Source organism: Vidua macroura, chromosome 1 (assembly GCF_024509145.1).
Source record: "Vidua macroura isolate BioBank_ID:100142 chromosome 1, ASM2450914v1, whole genome shotgun sequence".
NCBI lineage: Eukaryota > Metazoa > Chordata > Aves > Passeriformes > Viduidae > Vidua > Vidua macroura.
Genome location: NC_071571.1, coordinates 154026805 through 154044682, shown reverse-complemented (window position 1 = coordinate 154044682; position 17878 = coordinate 154026805). Strand labels below are relative to the sequence as shown.

Here is a 17878-nt window from a genome sequence, read left to right as displayed (position 1 = left end):
TTATATGCGGCTGAGCAAAGCTCTGTATGTGTTGAATTTTTTAAATGGCTCTTTCTCAGAGCCCACTCCCCCAATTGTCAGACACTTCACGACCCAGAGACAGGACAAATCGAAGGCCCATTCACATTAATCCCTTGGGGCAAGGGTTTCGCTTGTGTCTCCACAGGGCGAGGGCTGAGGGGGGTGTCAGCAAGGCACGTGAAACCTGACCGGGTGCAGATCCAAGAAGCAGAGAGACAGGCACGCAGACAAAGACAGACAACGGCGCTGCAAACATCATCAGACAACGACTGACAACTCAGAGACTTGGGGTTCCTCCTGGGACTCGAGTGTCATTCGGGTGTTGCTGCACTGCGAGGTTTCTCACAGAGAGTGAGGACATGAGCATGGGGTTCAGACAGAGAGTGTTCATGTGCTCCATTCTCCTGCCTGTTGCCTTGGGCCATTTGATTTGCCCGTGAGACAACCAAAGGGAAATGTGTGGGAGACTTTGGCAGAGGCAGCGGGTCTGGACAGCATCGGTGTGACCCAATCAAGACCGGTGGGATGATTTCATCAACTTTTTTAGTCTCTCACCATTGTGCAGGGAGCTTTTGAAAATAGCATTTTATATTCTTATAGGGAACCTCTCAATCTGATCACAGATTCAGCATATGTTGCAAATGTGGTCAAACGATTGAAGGGATCACTTTTAAAGCACACAGATAATGAAATTTTATATTAATATCTATCATGCATGAGAACGATCCTAGAAAACAGGAAGGACAGTTCTTCTGCTTGTTCTGCTGTGCATTTTTCTATGCATTTGGTGGGTCATGGACAAAATGGCAAGGCAGGATTTTTTTAGTGCAAACAGGAGGGGGAGATGTCGGAACCCAAGGTGTCCCTCAGACACTCTTGGATGTTCTGGGCCCAGGGCAGAAGCCTCTGAGACCCTGGCAGGCGGCCAGAAACCCCTGTGGTCTTGAGTCTGACCCATGGAACAATTTACCAACCTTGCAGGAAGAACAAGAAATCACAAAAGTTTAGATATTATAATAGAAGTAGTCACAAGGTGAAAGGTAGGATTTTTGAGTGCTGTACAGGGGGGTTTTAGGCCTTGTACAGAGGGGTCTGAGTTTTGTACATGGGGGTCAGAGGTTCTAAGATGGAGGGATTTGGGCGTGCCTTGTCCTCCTTCTTTCTTCTTCCTATTCCCCATGTTCTTGGTGGTGTTGGCACTCACAGATTGGTTTAGAGTAGAAAGTCACTGTTCAATATAGGTGATAGGCATTGGGGAAAAACTATAAACATTTAACACGTAATGTGTGATATAAAAGATGGCACCAGCCCCCTGGGAGGTCAGTGTGTGTCAGTGTCAGTGTGTGTGTGTGTGCCTCTGTCTGACCTGCTGAAAGAACTGCAGCAGCTCAGGAAGAAAATCTTTTAGATAACATACAATAAACTGGACGACTGGAGACTGCTGAGTCTTTCTTTGAAGGCCCGGCTTGGAGGAGAGACTTTTCCACCTCTCGGGGTCACCCCAATCTGGGGGAGAGCCCCGTCAGGGCAGGGACAGGTGAGGTGGAAGGCCCTGGGATGGGGCAGGACAGGGGAGGAGGAAGCTCCTGGGATGCAGAAGGTGCTGGGATGGGGCAGGACAGGTGAGGAGGAAGCTCCTGGGATGCAGAAGGTGCTGGGATGGGGCAGGACAGGTGAGGTGGAAAGCCCTGGGATGGGGCAGGACAGGTGAGGAGGAAGCTCCTGGGATGCAGAAGGTGCTGGGATGGGGCAGGACAGGTGAGGAGGAAGCTCCTGGGGTGGGGCAGGACAGGTGAGGTGGAAAGCCCTGGGATAGGGCAGGACAGGTGAGGTGGAAGCTCCTGGGATGCAGAAGGTGCTGGGGTGGGGCAGGACTGGTGAAGTGCAAGGCCCTGGCATGCAGAAGCTCCTGGGGTGGGGCTGGGCACCCCCAGGAGCTGGGGATCCCCAGGGACACTGGTGTGAGGTCCAAAGGAGCTCCCTTTGAGGGAGCAGCCAAGGAAGGCCCAGTGCCCGAGGGCAGGAGCCCGTCCTGCCAGGCTGTGCCCTGCCCAGGAGGGTGTGGGGGCTCTCGGGGTCTCACCTCGTGTGCTTTGAAGGCCTTCTTGTCGGTGAAGAGCAGCTCGTTCCACACCACCTCCACACCCTCCTCCGTGTCCATGGCCAGGAAGGTGCTCTGGATGCCGGGCATGTTCCCCTGGTTCACCTGGGGACAGGCAAGGCTTCAGGGGAGGCTGGCACCACCTGCTGCACGGGCAACTCCCCCCAAAAAAACCCATTTTCTTTTCTCTTTGGCCCAGGAATGGCCCATCCTGGCCTGATCAGCCAGACCTTGCTGGTCAGTCTGACTGGTTTACCCACAGGCCCACCTCCAAGCGTTTCTGGAAATGCAGAGAGCTCCTGACCACGGGAACCCACTGCTCTGGGAGGTGCACTGTGACCTCAGCTTGCTGCACAATCACCTCCGTGCCACCGGCAGAGCAGTGAGTGCCTCCAGAGCCACTGGCACCGACACTTCCCAGAGCAAATGCACAAATAAATCCATAAAAAATAATAAATGAACCAGCCTGAAACCCGATTCCTGCCCAGGAGCAGCGGAGTCTCCACGCTCTTACAACACTTTTACAACACCCTTACAACACTCCCCGCCACGGCAAATGGCACTGTGCTAGAAATAAATCCTTTTGGAATGAAGGTGCCACGGAAGAGGCTCTGGAAGTGGAGCATGGAGCGGATCCCCAGCAGTGCCTGTGCTGTGGGAGCTCTGGGCCAGGAGGCAGCAGGAGAAGCAGCCCCTCAGAGCAGGTCCTGAGCAGGTCCTGAGCTGGCCCTGTGGCTCCTCACTGGCCCTGCTCCCACATCCAGCTGGGGACATTCCCTGCACCCCGTCCCAGCAGCCGTGGGGAGCCACCCACACCTACCGTGTCCAGGGAAAAGTCAGGACAAAGCAAAGCCACCACATCACCTCGGGACAGATCAAAGCCACCACATCACCCCTGGACAAAGCAAAGCCACCACATCACCTCGGGACAAAACAAAACCTCACATCACCTCGGGACAGATCAAAGCCACATCACCCCTGGACAAAGCAAAGCCACCACATCACCTCGGGCAAAGCAAAGCCACCACATCACCCCTGGATGAACCAAAGCCACCACATCACCACGGGACAGACCAAAGCCACCACATCACCTTGGGACAGATCAAAGCCACCACATCACCCCTGGACAAAGCAAAGCCACCACATCACCTCGGGACAAAACAAAACCTCACATCACCTCGGGACAGATCAAAGCCACATCACCCCTGGACAAAGCAAAGCCACCACATCACCCCTGGACAGACCAAAGCCACCACATCACCCCTGGATGAACCAAAGACACCACATCACCTCAGGACAGACCAAAGCCACCACATCACCTCGGGATAAACCAAAGCCACCACATCCCCTTGGGATGCCCTGAGGAGCCTGGCTGCAGCCCCAGCACCTGCCCAAGCACTTCCCATCCCCCGAGGCCACAGATCCCCATCCCAGGACCCCGTGCGGGGCAGCTCCGCGGGTGTCACCTCTGCAGGTGTCACCTCTGCAGGTGTCACCTCCGCAGCTGTCACCTCCACAGGTGACATTCTGCACGAGCTCTCCTGCTCCCCAGAGCAGCCATGACCAGCAGGACCCATCTCCAGGCCAGGTAAAACAGGAAGCCAGAGGAAAAGGGGATTGTTCTGCTGCTCCTGGGGCAGGTACAGGTACGTGGTGTGCTGCTGCTGGGGCTTGGGGCTCATCCTGCTGCCAGGGCTTCTCCTGATGCCAGAGCTGGTCCCACTACCAGGGTTCTGGGCTCGGGGCTCATCCCACTGCTGGGGCCATCCCACTGGCCAGGTTTGAGGCTCATCCCACTGCTGGGGCTCATCCCACTGGCCAGGTTTGGGGTCCATCCCACTGCCCGGGTTCGGGGTTCATCCCACTGGCCGGGTTTGGGGTCCATCCCACTGCTGGGGTCCATTCCACTGGCCAGTTCGGGGTCCATCCCACTGGCCAGGTTTGGGGTCCATCCCACTGGCCGGGTTTGGGGTCCATCCCACTGGCCGGGTTTGGGGTCCACCCCACTGGCCGGTTCGGGGTCCATCCCACTGGCCGGGTTTGGGGTCCATCCCACTGGCCAGGTTTGAGGCTCATCCCACTGCTGGGTCCATCCCACTGCCCGGCTTCGGGGTCCATCCCACTGCTGGCGTCCATCCCACTGGCCGGGTTTGGGGTCCATCCCACTGCTGGGGCTCATCCCACTGCTGGGGCTCATCCCACTGCCCGGGTTCGGGGTCCATCCCACTGCCCGTGTTTGGGGTCCATCCCACTGGCCGGGTTTGGGGTCCATCCCACTGGCCTGGTTTGGGGTCCATCCCACTGGCCGGTCCGGGGCCGGTCCCTGCGGGGCTCGGGGCAGCCGTGGGCGCTCAGCACCCCCAGCTCGTCAGCAGGGCACGCCCAGGCGGGTCACGCCCGGTTCATGCTGCGGGCACACAAAGCACCTCTGTTCCTCCTTCTGCCCGGCACAGGCTCCGCACAGAGCCCGGCACGGCCGGCGAGGGACGGGCCACAGCCTTCCCAGTGATCCCAGTGATCCCAGTGCACACAGCCAGAGTGCCAATCACGCAATCGTCTTGGAATCACAGCTTTGGGTTGGCGGTACCTTAAGGCCCATCTCGTCCCGCTCCCTCCCAGCTCCAAACAAACTCTTTCCAAGCCCGAGGGGCATCCCGGCACCCAGGGCTCGGGCAGTGGATCTCCGGGATCCCAACCCCAGCAGTGGGATGAACCCCAAACCTGGCCACTTGGATGGACCCCAGCAGTGGGGTGAACTCAAACCTGGCCACTGGGATGAACCCCAGCAGTGGGATCAGTGATGGGATCTGCCAGGATCCGAGCAGTGGGATGGACCCCAGCAGTGGGGTGAACCCCAAACCTGGCCAGTGGGATGGACCCAGCAGTGGGATGAGCCCCAGCAGTGGGATGAATCTCAAACCTGGCCAGTGGGATGGACCCCAGCAGTAGGATGAACCCCAAACCTGGCCACTGGGATGGACCCCAGCAGTGGGATGAACCCCAAACCTGGCCAGTGGGATGGACCCCAGCAGTGGGATCAGTGATGGGATCTGCCAGGATCTGAGCAGTGGGATGAACCTCAGCAGTGGGATGGACCCCAAACCTGGCCAGTGGGATGGACCCCAGCAGTGGGGTGAACCCCAAACCTGGCCAGTGGGATGGGCCCCAGCAGTGGGATCAGTGATGGGATCTGCCAAGATCCGAGCAGTGGGATGGACCCCAGCAGTGGGGTGAACCCAGCAGTGGGATGAACCCCAGCAGTGAGATGAGCCCCAGCAGTGGGATGAGCCCCAAACCTGGCCAGTGGGATGGACCCAGCAGTGGGATGAACCCAGCAGTGGGACCTCTGCCAGGATCTGCCGGGAGGCTCCAGAACGTGACCTCCGGACCCTTCCCCGCCCCGTGCGGACACGGACGTGCTCCGTCTTGTGCCGAGTGAGAACAAAGCCGATCCCCACCGGCTGCTCCCGCTCCGAGCGCCGGCCTCGCCTCCATAAATAAATAATAAATAAACGCGGCATTTTCCGCACAGCCTGACTGGGACAAAATGCGGCGGCGCAGGTCTCCGGGGTTCATCCCCCGGGGCTCATCCCCCGGGGCTCATCCCCCGGGGTTCATCCCCCGGGGCTCATCCCGCTCCCGTTGTGCAGCTCCGTGCGCTGCTCGGTGCGCACCGCGCGGCACCGGCGCCGTGCCGGGAGCGCCGCCGCTGCCGGGAGCGCTCGGCCGGCGCCCGGAGCGGCCGCTGGGGACGGGGCAGGGCGGCTTTAGCAAAGATCGGGTTGCAGCTTCCAAGCAATCGCTCCCTTCTGAGCTTTTCTCGTTAGCGAGGGCTGAGCCAGGCACGGGAACGGGCTCAGGGACGCGGCTGCGGGGCTGGGAGAGCAGCCGGGGGATGGGGCCGGGAATAACGGGGAGAGGAGGTTTTGCTCCCATGGCGGGGGGGCTGTGAGGTCCCTTCCCACCCGAAGCATTCCATGATTCTCCACTCACGGCGTGCAGCGGTTATTCCAGTCCTTTGTGCCACCAGGGCATTTGGTGCTGGGCACGGGCGGATTTGGGGGAGCACGGGGCCGAGTGGCGAACACAAAACCTCTGCGGAGGAGGAAAGGCCAGCCCGGCCTGTCCACCCCCTGTCCCGCGAGCGGGGGGTGACAGCGTCCGGCTCCTGGTGGGACACGGGGGCACCCCGCGGGCAGCAGGGACGGGGGGAGCCCCCGGGGGCTGCTGGCCCCGAGCCACCCGTGCCCCCCAAACCCCGTGTCCCCCGGCCCTGCCCGAGGCTGTGCCCCGCCGTCCCCGGCTGTGGCCCCAGGCAGGGCAGGGGCGGCTGTTGCAACACAGAAATCGCTTCAGAAAACACGGGAAAGGAAAAAAGGGAGCTGAGAGGGCCGAGGCCTCAGTCAGGGACACCTGAGCTGTGTCCTGCAGGTCCCCAAGGGTCAGGGACGGGGAGTGGCAGCACGGGCAGAGCCCGCGGTCCCCGGAGGTGGGGGGGTCACCGACCTCCTGTGCCTTGCCGTGCCCGGCTAAGGGACTGTCACACCCCCTGTCCCGAGCTGGGAGCACGCTCCAGGCTCCCGGCTCCTGCTCCAGGGGCCCCATCCTGGGGCAGCAGGGCCACCCGCAGCCCTCTGTCCCCAGCGAGGGGACTGGCAGCAGCAGCCCCAAGCCAGGACAGAGGCTGTCCCTCGGCTGGCAGTAGCTGTGCCCGGGCAGGAGCCCCCAGGGCTGGGGACGGCCCCGGCCCCGCGGCTCTGCCCTGGAATCGGCGGTGCCAGACAAACCTGTTCTGTCCGCGCCATCCTGTTACACAACCAGCAGGTGAGGGGAAGGCGCGGGATGGAAAATATTTTGGTTCCAGTGAAGCATTTGATCCTGTCTGTCACAAACCCGTGAGCTGAGCACTGACTCAGCCCTGCCTGGCCGAGGAGCCCCCGCCGAGGGCAGGGAGGCACAGGGCGGGCTCTGCCGTGCTGCCCCTCACAGGCACTGGTGACCAGTTCCGTCCTGGAGCATGGGGAGAGGAGCAGAGCTGGGGCAGAGAGCAGCAGGGCTGCCCAGTCACCCAGGAGAAGCACCCCAGTGCGTGGCTGTGCCTGGGAGAGCGGGCAGGGAAACTGAGTCAGGGACAACCCAGCGGGATGGGCAGCGCCAGAGCTGCCCCACACGGGGCAGGAGGGGCACCCGCGGCACCCAGATCTTTTCCAGGAACTCTCCCTGTCACAGAATTGTCAAAGTCCGGGTGGTGTGGGTGGGAAGGGACCCCAAAGCTCACCTCGTTTTACCCTCTGCCATGGCAGGGACACCTCTCACCATCCCAGATGGCTCCAAGCACCCTCCAACCTGGCCTTTGACACTTCCAGGGATCCAGGGGCAGCCACAGCTGCTCTGGGAATTCCACTGCAACACCCCATCACCCTCACGGGGAGGAATTCCTTCCCCAAATCCCATCCATCCCATATCAAGCACTGCTCCCATTGCAACACCCCACCACCCTCGCGGGGAGGAATTCCTTCCTGAAATCTCATCCATCCCATATCGAGCACTGCTCTCTGGCAGTGGGAAGCCACTGTCCCTTCCCAGGAGATTCCTGCTTGGCAGCCCCAGCAGCCCAGGGGTCCCTGTGCCATGCCAGCAGACAGGGACCCTGCCACTCCCAGCAGGATCTCGGGAGCTGCCCCTGCCCACGGTGGGAGGGCTGGAAGCCTCTGCTTCCCTCCGTGCCCACGGCTGCCCTGCCCTGCCCTGCCCTGCCCTCCTGTCCGAGCGAACACTGCGATCCCTGTTCTCCGGCCCCTGCCGCGGCAAGGGGACAGAGGAGTATTTTTCCACTGGCCCGAGCGGAGCCAGGAGAGATCCTGCACGGGGCAGCGCCAGGGCTGTTATTTCCTGGGAGAAGCCGTTCCCTGCCCACGCCTGCAGCCGGAGCCGGCAGCAATGTTTGCTTTACCCCCAGGCCCTGCATGGCCCGGGAGGGGACACGAGCCCGGGGCCACCCCGGGCCAGCACAGCCTGGGGAGGTGACACAAACCCGGGGCCACCCCGGGCCAGCACAGCCTGGGGAGGTGACACAAACCCGGGGCCACCCAGCCCAGTACAGCCTGGGGAGGTGACACAAGCCCGGGGTCACCCCAGCCCAGCACAGCCTGGGGAGGTGACACAAACCTGGGGTCACCCAGCCCAGCCCAGCCTGGGGAGGTGACACAAACCCGGGGTCACCCAGCCCAGCCCAGCCTGGGGAGGTGACACAAACCTGGGGCCACCCCAGCCCAGCACAGCCTGGGGAGGTGGCACAAACCTGGGGTCACCCCAGCACAGCCTGGGGAGGTGACCCAAGCCCAGCCCAGCCTGGGGAGCTGACAGAAGCCCGGGGTCACCCCAGCACAGCCTGGGGAGGTGACACAAACCTGGGGTCACCCAGCCCAGCCTGGGGAGGTGACAAACCCGGGGTCACCCAGCCCAGCACAGCCTGGGGAGGTGACAGAAGCCCAGGGTCACCCAGCCCAGCACAGCCTGGGGAGGTGACACAAACCCGGGGTCACCCAGCCCAGCCCCCTCTCCCAGGAAACGGGGCTGGCAGTGGCACGGGGCTCTGCAGGATCAGGGAGGGCAGGGAGAGGATCCCAGTGCTGGAGCCCAGAGGGGTTGGGGATGAAGGTGGGAGCAGCAGATGTCCAGGAAGAGGATGAGCAGGTGGCATCCCATCCCTGGGCATCCTGTATTTCATCCCATGGGAATGCTGTGCCCCATGCCATGGGAATGCCTTCCCCCATCCCTGGGCATGCTGTGCCCTATCCCACGGTAATGCTGTGCCCCATGGGAATGCTGTGTCCTATCCCATGGGAATGTTGTGCCCCATCCCATGGGAATGCTGTGCCCCATTCCATGGGAATGCTTTCCCCCATCCCTGGGCACACTGTGCCCTATCCCACGGGAATGCTGTGCCCCATGGGAATGCTGTGCCCCATACCATGGGAATGCTGTGCCCCATCCCATGGGAATGCTGTGCCCCATCCCGCTGCACAGGACACACCAGGCCGGGCTGGAAGAGCATCCCAGCCCAGCGGCCTCCATGGGCCAGGCAGGAGCAGGGACCAGCAGGAATCAGCCCGGCTCGGAGGAATTCGGTCTGATTTCCGTGTCCTGGCTCCAGGAAAGCCAAGGAAACCCTCGGGAGCAGCCTGTCAGCCCTGCGGGAAGCTCAGCCCCGGGTTTGCCGTGCACTGCTCAGTGCGGAGCTGAGCCACAGCATTCCAGCAGGAGGAATAGCCAGGAATTTCCAGGCCCTTCATCCGGCCTGGGACACCCCCGGCCCAGCAGGGAGCACAAAACCCGCAGGGACTGCCAAGGTCTCCGGTCAGAGCAGAGGAAAAGGAGGAAGGAGCCGAGGGGCACAGACGGGGCGGGAGCTGGCTGCAACTCGGGCACTGCCAACAAAACCACCCCCTTGGGAAAGAGAGGGAAAGGGCCAAAAAACAGCTCGGATAAAGACAGGAAAGGGAAAAAAAAAACATGGCAAATGCCAGGAATTGTCACACTTCGGGCAGGGGGAGCACAGAAGGAATGGGCTGGGAGCTGAGGAGCCGCATCCGTTTGGGAAAAGGAGGAGTCAATAGACAGGTACGGCCCTGGAGCAGGCAGGGAGCACCGGGATGCATCCTGGAATTCCCGTGCAGGACAGGGATGGGATAAAGGAGCTGTAGCCTGGAATTCCTGTGCAGGACAGGGATGGGATAAAGGAGCTGCAGCCTGGAATTCTCATGGAGAATAGGAATGGGAGAAAGGAGCTGCAGCCTGGAATTCCTATGGAGAATTGGAATGGGAGAAAGGAGCTGCAGCCTGGAATTCCTATGGAGAATTGGAATGGGATAAAGGAGCAGCAGCCTGGAATTCCCATGCAGGACAGGGATGGGATAAAGGAGCCACAGCCTGGAATTCCTGTGCAGGACAGGGACAGGATAAAGGAGCTGCAGCCTGAAATTCCTGTACAGGACAGGGATGGGATTAAGGAGCTGCAGCCAGGAATTACCATGCAGGACAGGGACAGGATAAAGGAACTGCAGCCTGGAATTACCATGCAGGACAGGGATGGGATAAAGGAGCCACAGCCTGGAATTCCCATACAAAACAGGGATGGGATTAAGGAGCTGCAGCCTGGAATTCCTATGGAGAATAGGAATGGGATAAAGGAGCTGCAGCCTGGAATTCCCATGCAGGACAGGGATGGGATAAAGCACCTGTAGCCTGGAATTCCTGTGCAGGACAGGGATGGGATAAAGGAGCTGCAGCCAGGAATTCTCATGGAGAATAGGAATGGGATAAAGGAGCTGCAGCCTGGAATTCCTATGCAGGGCAGCGATGGGATAAAGGAGCTGCAGCCTGGAATTCCCATACAAAACAGGGACGGGATAAAGGAGCCACAGCCTGGAATTCCCATACAAAACAGGGATGGGATAAAGGAGCCGCAGCCTGGAATTCCCGTACAAAACAGGGATGGGATAAAGGAGCTGCAGCCTGGAATTCCCATACAAAACAGGGATGGGATTAAGGAGCTGCAGCCTGGAATTCCCATACAAAACAGGGATGGGATAAAGGAGCCACAGCCTGGAATTGCCATACAAAACAGGGACGGGATAAAGGAGCCGCAGCCTGGAATTCCCATACAAAACAGGGACGGGATAAAGGAGCTGCAGCCAGGCTCTCCTTGCAGAACATGGATGGGGATAGAGGAGCGTGTTCCTGCATGACAAACCACGAGCTCCTGCACTGAAGCCTCACGGCAGGCTGACGTCAGCCCCCTCCCCAGCAGCGAGAACAAGGCACGGGATTGTTGTGGCCGGGTAAGGTCCCGGAGGATTAAAGGCTCCGTGAAATGGAGAACGTGGCACGGGGAGAGCAGCCCCGAGGCACCATCCACAGCGGGCCCCGCTCCGCCCACGCCAGCTCGGAGGCTGATGGGGAGGACTCTAAATCTGGCACAGCCAGGGCTTGTTCCTTGCCAGACCCCCGGAGCACGTGCTGGGGACAGAGCTCCACTGTCTGCTTCCAGCAGCATTTATCTGCTGGTGAGCTTTCCACTAGGGCTCCATTTCCTTTCGGTTTGCCCTTCACTAGAAGCCTCTGGGGCGCCCCGAAACCCCTGTTCAGAGCACAGTCAGGGGGAAGCCTTCACTGTCCTAAAGTCTTGGATATTAACCCTAAAGTCTTGGCTATTAACCCTAAAGTCTTGGATATTAGCCAAAATTCTTGGATATTAACCCTAAATCCTTGAATGTCATCCTAAATTCTTGGATATTAACCCTAAATTCTAGGATATTAACCCTACATTCTTGGATATTAACCCTAAATTCTAGGATATTAACCCTACATTCTTGGATATTAACCCTAAATCCTTGAATGTCATCCCAAATTCTTGGATATTAACCCTAAATTCTTGGATATTAACCCTACATTCTTGGATATTAACCCCAAATTCTAGGACATCATCTTGAATTCTTGGATATTAACCCTAAATTCTAGGATATTAACCCTAAATTCTTGGATATTAACCCCAAATTCTAGGATATCATCCTGAATTCTTGGATATTAACCCCAAATTCTAGGATATCACCCTGAGTTCTTGGATATTAACCCCAAATTCTAGGATATCACCCCTGAATTCTTGGATATTAACCCCAAATTCTAGGATATCATCCTGAATTCTTGGATATTAACCCTAAATTTTTGGATATCACCCTGAATTTTTGGATATTAACCCTAAATTTTTGGATATCATCCTGAATTCTTGGATATTAACCCTAAATTTTTGGATATCATCCTGAATTCTTGGATATTAACCCTAAATTCTAGGATATCAGCCTGAATTCTTGGATATTGACCCAAAAGTCTTGGAAGTTCACCTGCGAGATCAGCTGAGCTTGGCAGGGTCACCCCAAACTCACCCTGCAAAGTTCACCCGCGGCAAACAAAAGCAGAGAGAGGCAGGAACAAAAGAGATGGCAGGAAAAGAGGGAGCCAAGTCCTGCAGCTGATCCCTCTGCGCTGGAAAAGCTCCTCACACTCCCAGCCCAGATCCCTGGGGATGGCTGGCAACAAAGCAGCTTTTAAAAATAACCCCGTGGCAGATATTGCACAGTTGGAGCCTTCCCAAGTCATCCACCATGGAACCGGGATCCTGCTGCCAAGTGCAAACCTCATTAATGCCTAAAAATGGGAACCCCCTGCACCTCACGGGATTCCAGCGCTTACACTCTTTTTCCGTGTTTTGTTTTCGTTCTCTGACCTGTGGGAACCTAGGGAAACACCCCAAAAACCTCCCCCTGTTGCTGACTTTTAACACCACTTTGTTTTCCTTGAACGCTGCTTCAGCACTTCTCCCCTGCATTTACGCTCCTGTTTCCCTCTTTCCCTCCTTTCACCCTGCTGGATGAGTTAAAGCTCAGAGTCGGAACTGGAGCGTCCCAGGATGGTTTGGGTGGGAAGGGACCTTCAAGACCCCCCCAGTCCCACCCTGTGGCACGGGCAGGGACACCTTTGTCTAGCCCAGGATGCTCCAAGCCCCATCCAGCCTGGCCTGGAAAACCTCCAGGGATCCAAGGGCAGCCACAGCTTCTCTGGGCTCCCCGTGCCGTGCCAGGGCCAAACCAGGAATTCCTTCCTGATATCCCATCCAGCCCTGCCTGCTGGCAGTGGGAAGCCATTCCCTGTGTCCTGTCCCTCCATGCCTTGTCCCACGTCCTTCCCAGCTCTCCTGGAGCCCCATTAGGCCCTGGAAGGGCTCTGAGCTCTCCCTGGATCCTTCTCCTCTCCAGGTGAGCACTCCCATCCTGGCTCCAGCCCTGGAGCAGCTCCGGGGCTCCTCTGTGCTCTCTCCAGGAGCTCCAGGTCCTCCTGCTGTGTCCCCAGGGCTGGGGCAGCTCTGCAGGTGGGGTCTCACCTGAGCACAGGGGCAGAGGGGCAGAATCCCCCCCTCCTTTCCTGCTGGGGGAGCACGGGGGGTTTTGGGGCGTGCCCAGCCCTTCCCAGCAGCCCAGGGATTCCCTCCAGCCAGTCCTCCCACCCTGTGTCTGTGCTGGGGCCTGGCCCAGGTGCACGAGGATCGCTCGGCCCCACCTCCCCAGCCTGTCCAGGTCCCTCTGGATGCCCCATCCCATCCCTGAGTCAACTCCAAGGCTGCTCCAAAGCAAATCCCACACTGGAAGCAGCAGCAGAATCACGAGCAAGGGACAACTCCAGGGTGGCTTAGAGGAATAGATGATAGGAACAGCTCCAAAGGTCATCCATGAGCCATGGCTGAGCTCTGCCACAGCACTCTCATCCCTAGGGAAGGCCTGCAGGAGCCCAGAGCTGGTCAAGGGCATTCCACGGGGAGCACCATGGCCAGAACTGACAGGTGGGGACAGGTGGGAGAGGTGAGGGGGAGGGTGTGGAAATCACAGCCTGACCCCAGGACGTGGGAGAGATGAACGTGCTGGGGCCAGCGGTGGTGAGCAGCAAACACCTGCTGGTCACAGCCCCCCGCTTCCCGGGCAGATCGAGGCTTTGGGAACCCAAACCAGCAGGGACAAACCAGACTGAGCCCAGCACGAGCTGCTGGGGCTCACCGCAGCCCCGCTCACACAGCAGAGGCACAAAACTTTTCACAAAAGCAGAAAACCAAGTCTCTTCCCCCTTCTGCTCACACTCCCCAGGGTGGGTGGGAAAAGCAAATGAGGTCATCAAGGCAAGGCTGAAAGAGCCCCGGTGCTCCCACGTGGAAAATTCTGTGCCAGCAGCAGTTCACAAACAACAGGAGAGCTCTGAGAGGGGCAGGGCAGGGCTGGGCTGGGACTGTCACACCACAGGGGCCGTGGAGCTGCTTCTCCTCACACCTTGTCCAAGGGCTCCTGTTTCCTGAACTGCTGGTGCCGCCCTGTGACTCCACATCCCTGAGGAATAAAGGATCACAAATAGGCCGAGGAGGCTGGGAAGGGAGATTCTTCCCAGGGGCAGGGCAGGCCCAGCAGAGCCCTGTGTGTGAAAACAAGGTGCAGCCCTTGTGTCCACACCATCAATGCACAATAATGTCAATATATCACTTTCAGTCTGCAGAACCTTGGAACCATGGAATGGTTTGGGTTGGAAAAGCCTCTGAGCCACTGAGTCCATCCTGTCCCAGCAGTGCCAAGGCCACCACCAACCCACGTCCCCAGGCACCACACCCACAGGGATGGGAAATCTCCCCCCGGGTGGGGACTCCACTGCCCTTTCCAGGAGGAATTTTCCCAATATCCCACCTAAACCTCCCCTGGCACAACTTGAGGCCATTTGCCCATGTCCTGCTGTTTCCTGAGAGCACAGCCTGACCCCCACCTGGCTGCCCCCTCCTGTCAGGGAGTTGTGCAGAGCCAGAAGATCCCCCCAGAGCCTCCTTTTCTCCAGGCTGAGCCCCCCGGGTCCTGCAGGACACCCGCCTGTGCTCCACCAGCATTCCAGGCTCCCAGTTCACGCTCTGCCCAGCAGGACAGTGCCACCCTGATGGCCCTGCCCTCCAAACCAGAGATCGGGCACAGCTCCCAGGGTCCCACACAGGGCTGGACTCTCCGACAAGGTGATCAGGGAAATAAATAACGGCAATGGATCTTCAGCAGAGCGAGGGAAGCTCCCTGTGGGCACAAAGCAGAGCTGAGGGCAGCGAGAGGAGAGTGGATCTCCAGCGCCCGGCTCCTTCCGGCACGTCACGAAGCATCTGTGGATGTGCACAACCACAGCTCCGGCACAAAACTTCCTCCACTCGGCAATCAGGGAGCCTTCCTGCCACCCCGGCTCTCCTGGAACAGCTGTGCTGCCCTTGGGAAGGCCAACCCTCCCTTCCCACTGCTCCAGCTGGAAGATCCCCGGGGATGGAGAGCACGGCACCGAGACCCGAAGCGCTTGTGTGGAGATGGTACTGGGGGGTTCCCGCTTCTCCCGGGCCTGCACAGGAGGGAGAACCCCCCTGGGCCGGGTCCGGGCACGGCAGCTCCTGCACCAAGTCAGCATTGAAATCCTCACCATTAAACATCGCTGTTTGGCCGGGACAGACTGAAGGAATTTTCACAGTATCCCACCCAAACCTCCCCTGGCCGTTCCCTCTCCTCCTGTCCCTGTTCCCTGGGAGCAGAGCCCGACCTCCCCCGGCTGTCCCCTCCTGTCAGGGAGTTGTGCAGAGCCACGAGGTCCCTCCTGAGCCTCCTTTTCTCCAGGCTGAGCCCCTTCCCAGCTCCCCCAGCTGCTCCTGGTGCCCCAGACCTTCCCAGTTCTATTCCTGTCTCTGAACACGCTCCAGCTCCTCAGTGTCCTCCATTTCATGAGAGTCAAGGTCAGGGTCAGGCACCCTGGTGTGGGGAAGGTGTCTTCCAGAGAGGGGGAGGGAGCAGGAACGGGGGGAAGGGGAGTGTGGGTGTGGAAGCACCTGGCAGCACCGAGGGACAGAAGGGCAGGTGCTGACGGCGCTGGCAGAGCAGCTTATCAGCCAGGAGCCAGTTATCAGCCAGGAGCAGGTTATCAGGATCTCAGGGAAGCCCGGGATGGGAATTCAGGCAGGAAAATGCAGCCGCAGGCCGAGCAGTTAACCGGGGAGAGGGGAGATAAGGGGCACATAAAGGGTGTGGCCTTGGATGGGCCTTTTCCCCTCCGGCAGTGCCTGCGGCGTGTCTGTCCCCCAGCCCCGGCCTGGGGTCAGGATTCACCCGCCGGCTCTGCTGCCTGGCAGAGACAGGGTGACTCCAGCCCCAGTTTTGGGGAGGCGCTCCTGATGCTGCACCCTGGCGGAGGAAGGTGAGCTGAAGTGAACTAACCCCCTTCTCTGGAGAGGGGGAACCGTGCCCTCCAGCCCTGGGGGCGGGCTCTGAGGGCAGCCCCGACACCCCGCCAGTGACCCGGCAAGTCCCCGTTCCCGCAGGAGCCCCGGGGTCACCATGCCGCGACCTGCGGGGCTGTCACCGGGCACAGCACCGGGACCCCGACCAGCAGAACCCCCCGGGAGCCTCCAGCGGCCCCGCGGGGCGGCTGTCGGCAGCCCAGCACCGCTGGTCCCACGGGCATCGGAGCCGCGGGACGGGCCCGGACTGCCCCGGAGCACAGCCCGGCCCTCCGCACCGGGGCTTCGCACACCGGGGCACGGCGAGCCCAGCTCCCGGGCCCTCCCAACGGGGCTCGATGAGCCCGGCTTCCAGCACCCGGCACCGGGACACGGAGAGCCCGACTCCTGCTCCAGACACCCCAGAGCAGGGCACGGAGCATCCCCCAGCAGCAGCCGCACCGGGGCACGATGAGATTGGCTCCCGACACCCGGCACGGCGAGTCCGGAGCCCGCGCACCTGGGCACGGTGAGCCCGGTCCCCGCACCGGCACAGCCCGCACCGAGACCAGGCGAGCTCGGCTTCCCGCACCGAGACCAGGCGGGCTCGGCACCGAGACAGGGCGAGCTCGGCTTCCCGCACCGAGACAGGGTGAGCTCGGCTTCCCGCACCGAGACAGGGCGAGCTCGGCTTCCCCCACCGAGACAGGGCGAGCTCGGCTTCCCGCACCGAGACCGGGCGGGCTCGGCACCGAGACAGGGTGAGCTCGGCTTCCCGCACCGAGACCAGGCGAGCTCGGCTTCCCGCACCGAGACCGGGCGAGCTCGGCTTCCCCCACCGAGACAAGGCGAGCTCGGCTTCCCGCACCGAGACCGGGCGAGCTCGGCTTCCCGCACCGAGACAAGGCGAGCTCGGCTTCCCGCACCGAGACAAGGCGAGCTCGGCTTCCCGCACCGGCACACGAAGCGCTGTGGCATGGCGAGCTCGGCTTTCCTCACCAGCACAGCCCGACCCGGGCGTGACCGAGCCCGGCTCCCCGCGCCTCCGGCCGTCCCCGGGGACTCGCTCCCCGCGGAGCCGCTCCCCGCATCGCCCTCCGGCCGCGGCCATCGCCGTGCCCGGGCACCTGCGGGCGCTGCCCGCGCCCCGCACAGCCCGGGGCCCCGCAGGGCCCGGCGGCGGCGTCCCCATCCCCATTCCCCGGCATCCGCATCCCATCTCTCGGCGTTCCATGGCCGCCCTCCGGCATTCCCGACCCGCCGCGCCCGGCTCCCACCTGCTCGCGGCGCTTCTGCCAGCGGCCGCAGGGACTCTCCTCCAGCACCTCGCTCTCCTCCTCGCTCTCCTCCTCCTTCTCCTGCGCCAGCCGCGCGTCCGGCTCCGGCACCGCCATCCCCGCCGCGAACCGCGCTCTGCGGGCTGTGCCGGAATCTGCCGGGCTCCGCCGAGCTCTAGTCCGACCCGATCCGCTTAGATCCGATCCGATCCGCTCCGATCCGACCACGAGCCGCTCTGAATCACGTCGAGCCGAGCCGATGCGCGCCGGACCGAAGCGAACCGAACCGGAACCGAGCCGGAGGGAGCGAAACGGAGCCGAGCCGAGCCGAGCCAAGCTCTGCACCGCCCCGAGCCCCACCGCGCTCTGCCGGTGCCGCGCGGGGCCGGCCCGGTCTCGTCCCGCCCCGCTCCGGACGTGCGGCCGCGCACGCCCCGCCCCGCCGGGAGGGGCCCCGGCACCCCCGGCAGCTCCCGCACCCCCGGCAGCCCCCGCACCCCCGGCAGCCCCCGTACCCCGCACCGGGATGCGCCGCCGGGCTCGACCCGCCCCGGGGCCGCCCGGTGCGTGTCCGTGTCCTCCCCCCCAGCAGCCGCCGGTTGCCCCCTCCCGGGGCCCCGGGGCTTGTCCCACCCCTCGGAGCCCCGTTCCCGGGCC

At 61.2% G+C, this 17878-nt stretch overlaps 1 protein-coding gene across 4 annotated transcripts in view; it reads right to left on the bottom strand.

The window, feature by feature from the left end:
• NRBP2 (nuclear receptor binding protein 2) overlaps nt 1–17553 on the bottom strand; it is a 44175-nt gene extending 26622 nt beyond the window's left edge. For all 4 annotated transcript variants that reach the window (XM_053989625.1, XM_053989537.1, XM_053989696.1 and 1 more), the window contains exons 1-2: nt 17222–17553; nt 2105–2227 (exon numbers count right to left, since the gene is read on the bottom strand). In XM_053989625.1, coding sequence (XP_053845600.1) covers nt 2105–2227; nt 17222–17338 — 240 coding nt within the window. In that variant the 5' untranslated portion in view covers nt 17339–17553. The remainder of the gene's footprint in view (nt 1–2104; nt 2228–17221) is intronic.
• Between the last annotated feature and the right edge of the window lie 325 nt (nt 17554–17878).